Source organism: Prionailurus viverrinus, chromosome A1 (genome assembly GCF_022837055.1).
Source record: "Prionailurus viverrinus isolate Anna chromosome A1, UM_Priviv_1.0, whole genome shotgun sequence".
NCBI lineage: Eukaryota > Metazoa > Chordata > Mammalia > Carnivora > Felidae > Prionailurus > Prionailurus viverrinus.
Window position 1 is genome coordinate 237,121,019 of NC_062561.1, and position 13,816 is coordinate 237,134,834.

The following is a 13,816-nucleotide window of genomic DNA, read 5'->3' on the forward strand; positions in this document are numbered from 1 at the left end:
CAGCCTGAGATAAAAAACTGTCCTCAGCATCCGTCCACTGAGCAGACCCCTGGTTCTGAGGCCTTTCGGGTTGGGTCTCTCGGAACACAGCTCTTCGGATGGTTTGGCTTTCACACCTCATCCAGTGGTCCTGGGGGTACGTTTATCTCAAGTCCTTCAGCACAGAAATGGGCAGGGAGATGTCGTGTGGGGCACAGCCACATGCTTCCAGCAGCTTCCGGGACACCACGGTGCCCGACGCCGGAGGCCCCCGGGACTCCCCGTGAGTGGAGCCACAAACCAAGCCCTGGGGGGGCTCACACTGGGTGTCCAGACTGGGAACAAAATGCACATCTTCAAACACTAGACAAAACCCAAGGACTGTCACTGAAGGCACCCGGAGAACAGCAGAGGGTCTGGGAGGCTCCCTTTCTAAAACTGAATTGGCCTTTTCCCCCCTCTTTTCGTAGATCGCCAATCAGTAGCTGAGAGACACAAGGGACCAGACCACGGGCAGGACTGGAGAGACGTATTTTTACTGGTGAGTCACTGAAATGAGATGAAGTATAATCTGTTTTGGTTTTATTCTTTTCATCCTAATTCTGGTTAAGCCACCTCTGCCCACCATGTCTGCACCCGTGTCCAGGGCGATTACGCACCATTTAGGGCCCTCGGCCAGGTGCCTGGACGCACACATCCCCAGTGGGGACACTGCCCGCCTCGCCGTCCCTGTCCCACGCCTGTACCTCCCCTCACGCTCCTAGGACTTAGCCTCTTCTGCTGTGAAAACAAAAACAAGGAGGGGGGAGCTTTATCCCCAGGGGCCACCACCGCCCCAGCCGTGTCCCTCTGCCTGCCTGCCCAGGGTGACCCTCAAAGTCACCTGGCACGTCTGCTCTCTCCATCTGCCCTCCCGATCATCCCCCAAAGCGCACAGGCACACAACGAGCTCCGGCGTGAAAGCCAGAGACACAGCAGCGAACCTTCGCGGGGCCTCGCGGCCATTTACCGCTGTGCCCTGCCCTCTGTGCTCTCAGAGGCAAGACTCCTCGAAAGAAATGCGGTGCCCACAGCTCTGCTTCCTCCCTTGTCCCTCTCTCCTCCACCTCCCTCTCATACCTTTGTCCCCAGCCCCATGCTATGAGTGCTCACAACCTTCCCAAGCATTACCAACACTCGAGGAGTAGAATGCAAGGCAAACTGCCGGGCTTGGCTTCCAAGGCCGTGCACACTTGGATCACCCGCCACTCCCCCGTGGGTCACGGCCACGGGCTCCCTCTGACCACAGAGGCCAAGGCTTCCCTGCTCTCTGCCCACTTCCAGCCTGCCTCTGCCTCAGGGCCTTTGCACTCGCTACCCATCTCGGCTGGAGCATTTCCACCCTCTCTTCCCATGAGGCACTGTCTCTAAGAGCTCAGAGAAGTCTACTGTGATCATCTAAGGGAAAAAAAGCGCTCCCTCCCGGACCTGCCAGGATCACCCTCCGAATCACCGGGCACCCCTGGACACGCACACGTCCGTATCTGTCTGCCTTTCGGTGGCCTGGCCCTGTGAGTCCCATGCATCAGGGCTCGGTAGCAAACCTTCCAGAACGGTGGCACGTGCCAGGTCGTCACTCAAATATCTGACGAATAAACAACACACTGCGCCGTGAAGAGTGAAGAAATGATTTTGTGCCGTGATGCCGTGCAAGCCCTAACCCTTCCGTGGCCACTTGATCGTCCTTTTCAATGGCAGGAGTGAACCTCATGTTTGGAGAGAGTAGGAAGGCAGGTTTTAGCCCAACGCAGTGCTAGAAGGTCACAGGATCCAGATAAGTGGCGTCTTAATAAATGTCCCGTCACCGTACGTGAAAGCGCATCTGACGCGCTCGGTGCACCAGTCCGGAGTCAGAACCAGAGCACCTTTCACAGGTCCTGAACGTCAGCGAGGTTCTCTCTACAGAGGGCAACGCGCTTTAAAACAAGGCCTCCGTATCTTGAGAAAAATAAGTGACCCTGAAACACTTGTTGTTAATGAACATGGTTAATGGGACAATTTCTTACTGTCATAGTCTCTATTGTGTTTTGTTTTCTGGCAACAAGAAGAACAGAACCAGGCTAGTGGTCTTTCTAGGGAGGGGAAGTGTTGTCTTTCTGGGGCCAGCGTGCTGGTCCTGTCTTGGGGGCTCCGCTCTGCCAGCTGACCTCACTCTGGGTGTAGGCAGCCCACGCTGCTGTCAGGGAAGCCTTCACTGAGCCCGGGGCCCTGCTTGTGAGACCCCACTCTGTGGGTGGGGGGGATCTGTCCAGTCCGGCGTCCGACGCAGGGATTTCTAACGCCCCCCCACCCAGAGACACATCGCTCACACTCTAAAATACTGAGCCGTCCATTGGTAAGATTCACTCCAGTTTAAGCTCTGTCATATTTCATTTAGCTTTTCTTGTCTTTTTTTTAAATGAAATTTGTTGTCAAATTGGTTTCCATACAACACCCAGTGCTCCTCCCGACAGGTGCCACATCATTTATTTCTAAGGGTTTTACATTGCTCACGTGTGAGGTGTCCTGGGTGTTTTTTAAGTTACGCTAATTTATGCAGCTATTTATTTTTATCAGAAGCACAGGACGTGAAAAAAGGAGAATACGGACCTTCTCGCAGTCGTGGGAATAAGAGAGAATAAACACAATCCCACAAGTTCATAAGAACACAGTGGAGACGGGAAACGATCCGGCACAAAGAAAACGCACAGTAAATAGAAGACACACAAGAAATTAGACTCGGGCCCAAATACAAGAGCAGTCGCCTCTCACGCTGGTAGACAGACTGTGTGTGTGAACGTGTAACGCTGACATTTAAAACCACAGAGAACGGAGAAGGGTCGGGCACAGCGAAAATAAGGGAAAATGGAAACAAAACCCATATTGTTAACTTGAGGAAAAAATAGCTTAAGTTAGAGAGCAGTATTGGGGTAAACGTGGTCATTATTTAGCAACAGAGAACAATTCGCGCAGAAACTATAACCCCACCGACACAATGTGGAATTTTAATATTAACTATGAAATAAAAGTAACGGGAGAAATTGAAAAATAAGCAATCATCAAGTGAGATCTTAAAATACTTCTCTCAGAAACAGATAGACAAGATAGACGAAAAGAACATATTGGAATAAATAAGGACCGTGATCGAATTGCCGTATGAATAACCCTACTCCAACACACAGCACACGCTCCTTGGTTCCCACAGGAACAGTTATAAACGCTCCCATGCCTAAGCCATAAAGGAAGTCTCAAAAATGCAAAAAAATGATACAGTTTTAACTCTTTCTTTGATCTCAATGTAATAACATCTGAAATAACAACAACAACAAATTACCGCAGAGCCTCCACAAGTTTGGAAATATTAAACCACAATAATTCTAAATAATTCGTGGCTTTAAGAGTAAAGCAGTGTTGCCTAGTTGTACCTAAAAACAGTTTCCTATGTTCTCCCTGCAAAACGCTGTGATTCTGGGTGAAGCTTCCAGTTTTCAACAAATATTTCCAGAAGGACCAATTGGTATATGGACAGTGAATATATGGGTAAAGATTTATAGTAAGAGTTTTTCTTTCTCTTCCTTCCTTCCTTTTCTCTTTTCTTTCTTTTTCTTTCTTTCTTTCTCTCTTTCTTTCTCTTTTTCTTTCCTCTCTTCCTTCCTTCCTCCCTCCCTTCTCCACTCCCTTCCTTCCCTTATTCCTTTCTTCCCCTTCCTTCCTTCTTTCTTTCTTCCTCCCCTTTCTTTCTCTCTCTTTTCTTTCCCTCTTTTTCTTCCTTCCTTCCTTCCTTCCTTTCTTCCTTCCTTTCTCCCTCCCTCCCTTTTTCCTTCCTTTCTTCCTTCCTCTTCCTTCCTTCCTATCATCTATCTATCATCTATCATCTGTCCAACATTCATCTATGTATCTATGTATCTATCTATCATCTATCTGTAAGTTAGTTTTTCATTTTTATTCCAAAATAATGGGAGTGTATGTCATAGTGTGTATTATTTAGGGAATAGTTATTGTTGAACATGGTGGGGTTGGTGAATTTTAGAGTCAATCATACTAAGGCCTGGGGACCAAAATAATAAAAATATTATGAAAAATTTAGGTATCATTGAATGTATATAACCAGCTAAGTTCCCTGAAAAATAAAAGTATTCTCAAGGTGACTTTCCACCTTATTCATATGGATAAATAAATATACATGCATATAAATATAAAACAACCATGCACACATCAAACTAAACTGAATAAAGCAAAAACAATTGGACAAAACCTCCTAAAATCCAAAATATTTTACAGAACTACCTAAGGCAGATTTTTAGTTCAAATCTAGAAAGCTAGCTAATTTTTGTATTCCCTCAGCTCCTGTGTTAACATTTAAGTGACTGAAGAAATAAGTTAAATCAGTCTTGCTCTATGACAGATTCTGTTTGTCCACACTTGTAACCTGACTTTCCTAAAAGATACATTCTAACCAATGTCTGTGCCAACTTGAATGCATTTTATAGATTTCACTTATTTACTTTTTTAAACATGGTGATTCATTTTTGAGAGAGAAAGAGGGGCAGAGAGAGAGAGAAGGGGACAGAGAATCCAAAGCCACTGCATGCTGCCAGCACAGAGCGCGACGCAGGGCTCGAACTCACGAACCGTGAGAGCGCGACCTGAGCCGAAGTCAGACGCTTAACCAACCGAGCCACCAGGTGCCCCAGAAATATTGGGTATTTGGCATTCGCCCAAGATTTTATTTTTAAGTCATCTCTACACCCGACATGGGGCTTGAACCCACAATCCTGAGATCAAGAGTCGCACTCTCTACCAAATGAGCCATCCAGGCGCTCCTTGAATGCGTTTGAAATTCATTGTTTTGGTGCTAAGTGACATCTTTCTTGGGGAGGGGTGAGGAGGAAGTAAGACATCATCTTCGGTAGGAAGACCGTCACACGCGGTGACTCAGTCACAGCGCTCACACCCGAGTGGACGCCATATCCCTCTGAAGGGAGTGGCAATTTCAGACACTCCTGGTGTCCCTGATCAGACAGAGGTTAGATGCCTTCTCACTGCGGGCCCCTGGAGCGGGTCAAGACCCCGGAAGGTGAGCAGGGTCCCCCACTCTCTGGGAGGTGACATGTCTGGGCGTGAGCCACAGCGTCAGGCTCCCTGAGAGCGCCGGGCTCGCGGCCGGAGGGCAGGAAGCACGGGGCCCAGAGAAGGCATCTTGCCAGACTCTGAACCTGGGAGGGCTGTTCCGCGAGGCCACACTGGTTCGCACCCCGTAAGCGAGGGGCAGACAACACAGGGAAACAGCACCAAGGAGCCTGCACCCCCCACACCTCCCGCTGTGGTGTCACAAGAGACATCTGTGATTCAGTCACTGGCGAATCATTTTCCAAACCGTATTCCAGGTAACAGTGCTCCAACAGAAGCGGGGCTAGCGGGCAGGACTGGCTACATCGTTTGTGAACACTCCCGCGGAAAGGTTAGGAATTTCAAGTTGGAATGGCGGAGAATGAAAGCAAGTGGGGGGCCACACGCCCACGGCTGATTTATCCTCATTTATCCTCGGTGTCTCAGACACGCGAAAGAACTCAGCAGCTCACTTCCTTGGCATCCCTGCGAGTGGAACCCTTTTGCAGGCGGGAACCACCCCAGGGATGAGGGTTCTTTCCCTTCCTGGGTAACCTGTGCACTACTGGGCACTTAACGTTTGTACGGCGTGTAGCTAAAGAGGCGAAAGACGGAGTCACTGCCCCTGTCCTGTCCCTGCAGACGTTGCCGTGGGAGACGACCGGGAATAAAGTCCATCTGCTAACCCTCACCTGCGTTTCTGGTGTGCAACCGAAGGAATGTAGTCCCCGACCGAGGCACTTTGGTTCCAAGGGAACGATTCTAGCAACGGGTTTGTAAGGAGTCACCAAAGTGTAGGCAGAAACAGTCTGCCTGGTGGAGAGGACTACAGAGCTGCCTCGGCATGACTCAATAACACGAGAGAACAAAGTATACTTGGTCACAATCTGCTTTAAAGCGTAGGCTGCATTCCTGGGGGAATCGCGGAGACGGAGAAGAAGGACCCGCTTCCCATCTGGGAAGTATTTCCTCTTGCACTTTCCGTATACTGTCCGGGAAGCCGTGCTGCGGTGTTCGTGCTTCCAAAACCAGACACGAGCTGAGATAAATGACACAAAGAGCCACTCCATTTAGGTAAACTGAGAAATGTAAAAGGGAGTAAGTATCTGTGGTTGCTGGCTTGTGTTTCAAAGGCAAGCGAGACAAGAGCCCGATTCACGCTCAGATGAAGACAGAGGTGGCTAGGCCCTGGGAGCCCAGGCTGCCGGCCGTTCCGGGGCCAGTGGGGGGCCGGCCCCCAGTGCGGAGCCCAGACCCGGGGAACAGCTGGGGACCATGGACCCCGCTCATCTGGCCACGATGCTCCTGCTGGCTGGAGCCTCGCAGACATTTTAAGATGAGCTTCCTCCAGTGAGGACACTGCTGGATGCCCAGCCCACCGCTCCCCGTAGAAATTTACGAGCTGGGGGAGCCCATCCGGGGAAGGGCCCTGGCCTTGACGGCCCTCCAGCTGTGCGCCTGAGATGCAGGTGTGCATGTGGATGCCGACAGGGAGGTCAGGAGCTACAACCCACGCGGTAGCAGCTTCTCATTTCAGTTAAAGACAAGTAGGCTGTGCATTAAGATGTTTTAGACTCTGCTCCCGGTCCTTTGGGGACTCGGCCTCCGGCACAACACGAAACACCGGATTGCACCTGCTGTGTCTTGCATTTAGTTAGACCGGGAGGACGGGGCTCAGCTCTCAGAGGCACTGGGTACACCTGCCGTGGCTCTGACAGTCACAGGGGAACACCCGCCCCGGGACAGGCACAGGGGAACACCCGCCCCGGGACAGGCACAGGGGAACACCCGCCCCGGGACAGGCACAGGGGAACACCAGCCCCGGGACAGGCACAGGGGAACACCCGCCCCGGGACAGGCACAGGGGAACACCAGCCCCGGGACAGGCACAGGGGAACACCAGCCCCGGGACAGGCACAGGGGAACGCCTACACTCGCAGCAGACAGACTCTAATAAGAAAGGCACATGCCCTCGAGGTTGCACAAATGAAACTTGGCTTTTCTGCCCATGTAACCAGGAACAAGAAGTTGCCAGTATTCCGGGCAGGAGACAAATGCGCCTCACATCACGGAGGAAGACAAAACAACTTTTTACATTAAGATCTACTTCCCCAAGTCAACTGTTAAAGTAACGATCCACAAGCACTACCGTACGTAAGATAAGTTGATTCCTCTGTGTTTTGTCATAGACAGTCTTGCTTCACAGACTAAATAAATAGCTGATGTGAATTTGTTTCTCCTTTTAGAGCACAAATAAAAACGGCCAAGGGTTACTGAGCGCTTAGCACACGTACTGCGCTAAGAGCTTTTATGTGCATTCCCTCGACACACGCTCGCTCTCTGTTTACCCCCAAATAACCACATGGATGCCCAGCGGGATGTTCCGCATCCCCCTCCCAGCTCGTCCCACGGGAGCATCAGTGATGCGGGTGCCTCCTGGGGTCCCCTTCTCTTCCTCTCCCGCTCCGTGGGCCGCGGCAGGGCCGGCCTCAGTGTGCCAGCGCCAGCCGCGTGGGAGATCTGAACCAGCTTGCTGGCTGCACGGCCCACGCCTTTCCGCAAGCTGCCGAGTGCACTTCTAATCCTGGCCGACCCCGTCCACTCCGTCGAAGTGACGCACATAGCTGGGGCCGAGTAGTACAAGACATCGGGCCTCGGTTATCTGCGGGGGATGTTAGGAATCTCCCAGCAGGAAAGCATGGCATTCGTCTTACGGCCAAGCTTAGGGCTGTCTCCAAAAGCCTTCTCCTTCGGAGAAAACTACACATACTCGAACACATGAGACGTAAACCCAAGAGCCAGATGGACGGGGGCCTTTGGATGTTGGGTAGATGACTCTGGGGGGACCTCACCCTGTGTCTACCTGCTGTTTCCACACCCCGGTTCTAACTTTCCCTCGACTGGTCCATTTGCTCGGAACTTTGCCTTCTCTGTCAGCACACAAGGTCCCTGACAGAACTTACGTAATAGATTTTAGCTAAGTTAAGCACAGAAGATATCAGAGAACATAGAGATGGTTTGAATGCAAATCCCTCAAAACCAGAAAGACAAACCGCAGGGAAGCACAGGAGGCCCAGCGAGAAACCCAGCGGGCTGCACAGGTGACTTACAGGAAAAACGAGGGACCTTCTAACCCGTGTAGACGCTCCAGCCTCTCCTGCTTCCGGGTCTGAGCCCTGTATGGGTTACAGACGCAGAGAGGTCTGTTCACATCTGAGTTAGGTGCTGCTTAAAATCACCAAGCTGGCAGCCGGGCGCTGGTGACTTAGTCCCGGGCTGGGTGTTTTCTCGACGTCGCTTCTAGACAAGCCTCACCGGACAGACAGGCAGGCAGGCTGGACGGCAGGAGGGTGAACCGCTCGCGGACGTGCGGGGCGACAGCACACGCGCACTAACCATCCCCAGTTCTCTGGGGCTCTAGACTCGGACGAGTCTGCCTCCACAAGTAACTACGAAGGCTGGTTTCTCCTGCACCTGAAAATGACACGCGCACACTTCTCTTGGTCTACGTGAAGGGGATTCCTCTACGGCTAACCTCCTAGCAGCTAACCAGCTGCTTTTGGGCACCCCACATCAGTTCTTGCCCCAGCAAGAACTCAGCACGATATCTTAAGAGACCCTCAGTGCACATGGCAACCCCTCTAAACATCCCTATCTTCACATGATGAGGTGTTGATCCAGGATCTAAGGTCACAGTGACGTCAACGCTGGGTCACTTGCAACACAGGTGCAGAACTGGCTGTCCAGGAAGGAAGAAGGAGTCGAGTTTGTGCACCAACTCGACAGGAGGCTGCAGGAACCCTGGCTATCTGGCCCTCTGTTTCCTTTGGACAGGATGATCATGTTTTCTAAGTTTATTTATTTATTTGGAGAGAGAGGGAGAAAGAGAGAGAGTGTGTGTGCATGAGCAGGGGAGGGGCAGAGAGAGAGAGAGAGAGAGAGAGAGGGAAGAGAGAGAATCCCAAGCAGGCTCTGTGCTGTCAGCGCAGAGCCCAGCACGAGGTTCGAACTCACAAACCACGAGATCACAGCCTGATCTGAAACCAAGAGTTGGACGCTCCACCCACTGAGCCCCCCAGGTGCCCCCGTATCCTGTATGGCTATTTCTGCAGCCAATGGTGCCAAGCTGGTGCCAGCCTCCCTCTGCTAACCTCAAGACTCTTCTCCGAGACTATCCAGGACTTTGTGCACTTGGTACGTCACCTCGGACACAGAGCCCGCAGTGAGTGTCCAGCTCAGCACACGCATGGGGTGCACGGGCCGGCTGAGGGATATGAAGCGGGTGCCAAGGTGTGTGGCCATCCCAAAAGCCTGCGCGGTCCCAGGAAGGATCCCCGGGTGGGCGCCCGGTGCACTGGGGGTGACGGGTCCCAGGCGCCAGAGTCCTCGTGTCCGTTTCGACCAGCATGTCTCTCCACCGCAGGCCGTGGGGTGTGGAGCTGAGGCAGCCGGGAGGTTTTGTGAGGCAGTGGGTCCCCAGCCCCCGGGGTTCCCCCCCTCGCCGTGGTGGGAGAAAAGCTGCCGATCTCTCAGATGCGGATAAGCCAACCCCGTCTCCATCCAGAGCCAGTGACCAGGGACCCGGACAGCTCAGAGACAGAGGGAGGTGATGCCTCTCTCCCTCTAGCGTGTCCCTATCTCCTGGAAAAGCATCATGCTTCTGAGGCATCTCTCAGCAAACCTGCAATCAGTTCGCCAGTGGCTGGACATCTTTAAGATCGAGGTGTTTGACATGATCTTGGGCCGATTTTAGGGCCGTCGGCTGTGCAGAGAACCCAGCTGGGGTCAGACGCCCGTCGTGTTACTCAGAGGATTTTCACAGCCCCTCTGGGACGCGTCCCCCGTAAAGCTGAGGGGACCGAGCACCAGAGAGGTGAAGGGTGCGCCCAGGGTGTGACGGCTGGCGGCAGGGCCGGGCCGTGGCCACTCGCGGGGGTCCTGCCCAGCCCAGCGACACAGGGCACCTGCACTCTACCGAGAACTGTCTCGGGGCAACGGTCCTGGTGGGGGAAGGGGAACGGGGAGCCAGAGCACCCCCTGGCTTTCTCAGCCCAGTCTCATGCGTGCATGCGTGTCTGTGCAAACACACGCATGTACACGTGCGCCCTGCAGTCATCCACACTGCCCCGCACCACCTGGCAGGCCCGTGAACGGGTCCCTCCGACACGTTTCACGCGGTAGGGCAAAGCAGACCGGAGCAAAAGGCCCAGAGGCGGAGAGGGAAAACGCTGCTGTCGCCACGGTACACGATCGCTCCTGCCGGCCCGCAGTGATTGCGGTAAAAGTCAAGCCAACGGGATGCTGTCGCGAGAACTCCCACTTCCATTCCCAAGAGCCTCAGGACCACTTCCCGCCAAACATACCCGTTCAGGAAGGTCTGGGTGCTTTTGCCTCTTCGCCGTTCCAGATGCCGTGGCAGCACGTGGCACGTCCATTCTCCGGACGCAGGCGCACCAGAGGCTCGCCAAGTATATTCGCAAACCTGCGAGACCTGTCTGGGCAACCACAGCCGTTCTTACCTGGGAGGACAGGCGGACACTTTGCAGGAGACCACCCCTGTGACGGGTCGGGTGTGGGGATTGCAGAGAGACGTATTCACTGGAAACCTCAGGTCTCTGTAGCAGCCTTCTCTGGTGGTCATGTGTCCTGCAGGAAAGAGCGCAGCGCAGAACAAAGACTGAGACATGTGCCCCGCGGTAAAACACAGATAAAGAGCTAATGAAAGCTCTTTTGAAAAAGCGTCTACCATATGGGCATGTCTTTAAGTTCATAACCAATTAGCCAACTACTGACCTACCAGGACTTTCCTGACCTGTCTTTGCCATTTTTATTAGTAAATTCCGTCAGTTCCAAGCCGTGCAGATTTCCCTCCTAGCTCTGAACATCGTTAAAGGCGACACGTGTCGTGTAATTGGTGCCAACAGACGTTGGATGAAACATACCAGTTCTCTTCTGTTGTGTCCAGAGTTGGGAACACCGCCCACTTCTCCAAAGAAACACAGTATGCCTGGCTTGTGTTTCCACTCGAGAAGCAATCGGTAAGAAACCAGAAACGTAGACAAAACAACACACAAAGCTGTTTGTCGCCAGAGAACTCAGAGTTAAATACTGCCATGGTGGTAAGCTGACTAGAGACGTTTTCACAATCGTGACTAACGTGTTGTATCGAATGAGGTTAATGGAAATGACTGAAATGAAAGCTCGTTTAATTCTCAGCCCCCACTTACATCCCCAGGGCTGATTATGGCTTTGAAGACATGCCCAAATTTGTTCAGTATTTCAATTCATTAAATTTACCAAAAAAGTGCTATTCTTTACATGATGCACCTAGGAGAGTCAAACTCAGAATGTTGGTTCGCCAACAAGAAGAATGTTGGGTAGAGAAGGAAACGGAGGGTCAGCGTTTAACGGGCACATTGTCTGTTTGGGAAGATGAAAAAGATATGGACACGGACAGACGTGATGTCTGGACAGCAGTGTGAACGTACTTAACGCCACGGAGATGTGCGCTCAACAATGGTCACACGGTGAATTTTCCGTGAGTCTATTTTACCACCACACGAAGAGAACTCTAACTAGAGACCCATTTTGAAGGAGGATACTAAAGAGTTCATCCAACGGAGAGAAATATAAAGAGAAAGAAGCACACTAGTACTGATGAAAAATTAACGCAATGCAATCTATTAAGTTCTAGAAATGATGTGGCCCCTCTGGCCCCCTGGTCTGCCGCCCCGGCACAACTCAGAGTGCCCTCCTGTACCCAACTTGATCCCCCGGCCAGGCAAGGAAAAGACCAAAGGAGTGGTGTCAGGGAGGAAACAGCGGGTTACGGACCCAGGCACAGCCATCGCTCACGCTAGGGGCCGTGGGAAGACGAATTCTTCTTTACTCAAGGAAAACTAAACGTCTCTAAAATACACACTTGACATTTTGGCTTCGCTTTGAAAGAAGGAATGAGACAAGTCAATGTCTTCAATGCAGAAAGGTACACTCTCTGGGGAACTGGTTTTCTTCAGTAGCCAGGGGAGGAGAGGAGTCCCTGGGTCTAACAGGGAACCACCACGCAAGCTCGTGTGTCTGAGCCCCAAACTACCCACTTCCTGGGGCCAAAGCCCAGAAGGTGCTGCTGTAAGACCACAGGTGGTGGTTTCACAGGACCCATGCAGTTTTATAAAAGTTTTCAGTTCTCTGCTAACTTTTCACAATCATATTTCTAATCAAGCTGTGTAGTTTCTATTTGGTGCTCCCTGATGTAAATTTTGCAATTATTCCTATTTTTTAAAATGTCTATTTATATTTGAGAGAGAGAGAGAGAGAGAGAGAGAGAGAGCGCGCGCAGAGGAGGGGCAGAGAGGGACACACAGAATCCGAAGCAGGCTCCAAGCTCCGAGCTGTCAGCACAGAACTGACGCGGGGCTTGAACTCACGGACCATGAGATCCTGACCAGAACCAAAGTCAGACGTTCAACAGACTGAGCCACCCAGGCGCCCCCTGATAGAAAAATCTTATATAATATATCAGTCGCTCCTCACACATCCAAGCCAGCTCTTTCTGCCCACACAGCCTGTCCCTGTACTTCAATAAAAACAACTGTTGGTACCGAAGACGTCTCAAGAATTGCACCTTGGCCGTGGCTCCGAACCCAACACCTGACCCCATCACGGGCACCTGCAGATTACAGACGCAGCGCTCCAAAACGCGAACTTGGCGTTGGACTCCACCTCAGAAGGAAGTGTGTCCCACACTGTCCCACAGCGTCCTTGAGACAGTGACCGGCGGCCGTGTGTCCTGTCACTGTGTCACACATGGCCCAGACACAGACACACAGACACTGGCATGCCTTCTCAAGACCTTGCAGGGGTGTGTCCATCCCCTCAGGAGGGTCGTGCCCCCTGTCAGCTCTGGCTAAGGTCCCCCCGCTGCCTGCTGGACACACGGACCAGGCTGTTGAACAAATACACAAACACAGACCCATCCTTGCAAAGCAGGCTTCCTGAAACTCCACCTGCCCGGGGCCCAGGGTCTCCTATGTGGTCAGTGGGGTCAGCCTCGTAGCCCCTGACTCGACGCCTTCCTCCAGGATTCCTCCAGGTCCAATGTCAAACGGATCCCAAGGACCTTTCCCTTTAAACACACACACACTCTCATGCCGCTAAGCAGATCAGAAGCCTACTTTCCTTGTTTTAAACTCGAGGCTTCCTAGCCCTGCCCTCCCAGCCGCTCTGTGTCCTTCGGCGGTGACCTCCCTGCTTCTCTGATTACAAAGCCGGTCCACAGGCTGTCTCCTCTCTCCCTGGAATTCGTCCTCCACTGCCATCCCCTCGGCACACCTGGCAGATTTCTTCTCCCCTTAAATGAGACCCAAACGCCCGCTCCTCTGGAGTCCTTTGGTCAGCGGCTCCTGGGCTTGAGTGGGCATCAGAACCCCCTTGGACTTGACACACAGAATGCGGCGCCCACCTCCAGAGTTCCTGATTCAGCGGGTCTGGGGTGGGGACTGAGGATTACTTCTCACCAACACTCAGGTGTTTTGCTGCTGCTGGGAACGGGGACCACACTTTGAGAACCACCGCTCTAGGCAAACTCAGAAGCCAAGACCTTTGGGTCTGGGGCTACAGGGGTGCGAGAGAGTAAGAAGTCAGTGTTGGCTTTTTGTCTCCTCCGGGCACAAGGCTCCTAAAACCCTTAAGAACTCCTGAGCTATAAGAG

At 52.4% G+C, this 13,816-nt stretch overlaps 1 protein-coding gene across 1 annotated transcript in view; it reads right to left on the bottom strand.

The window, feature by feature from the left end:
* ADAMTS16 (ADAM metallopeptidase with thrombospondin type 1 motif 16) overlaps positions 1-13,816 on the bottom strand; it is a 160,268-nt gene that overhangs the window by 32,848 nt on the left and 113,604 nt on the right. Inside the window, exon 18 of the mRNA XM_047857701.1 lies at positions 10,626-10,752. Coding sequence (XP_047713657.1) covers positions 10,626-10,752 — 127 coding nt within the window. The remainder of the gene's footprint in view (positions 1-10,625; positions 10,753-13,816) is intronic.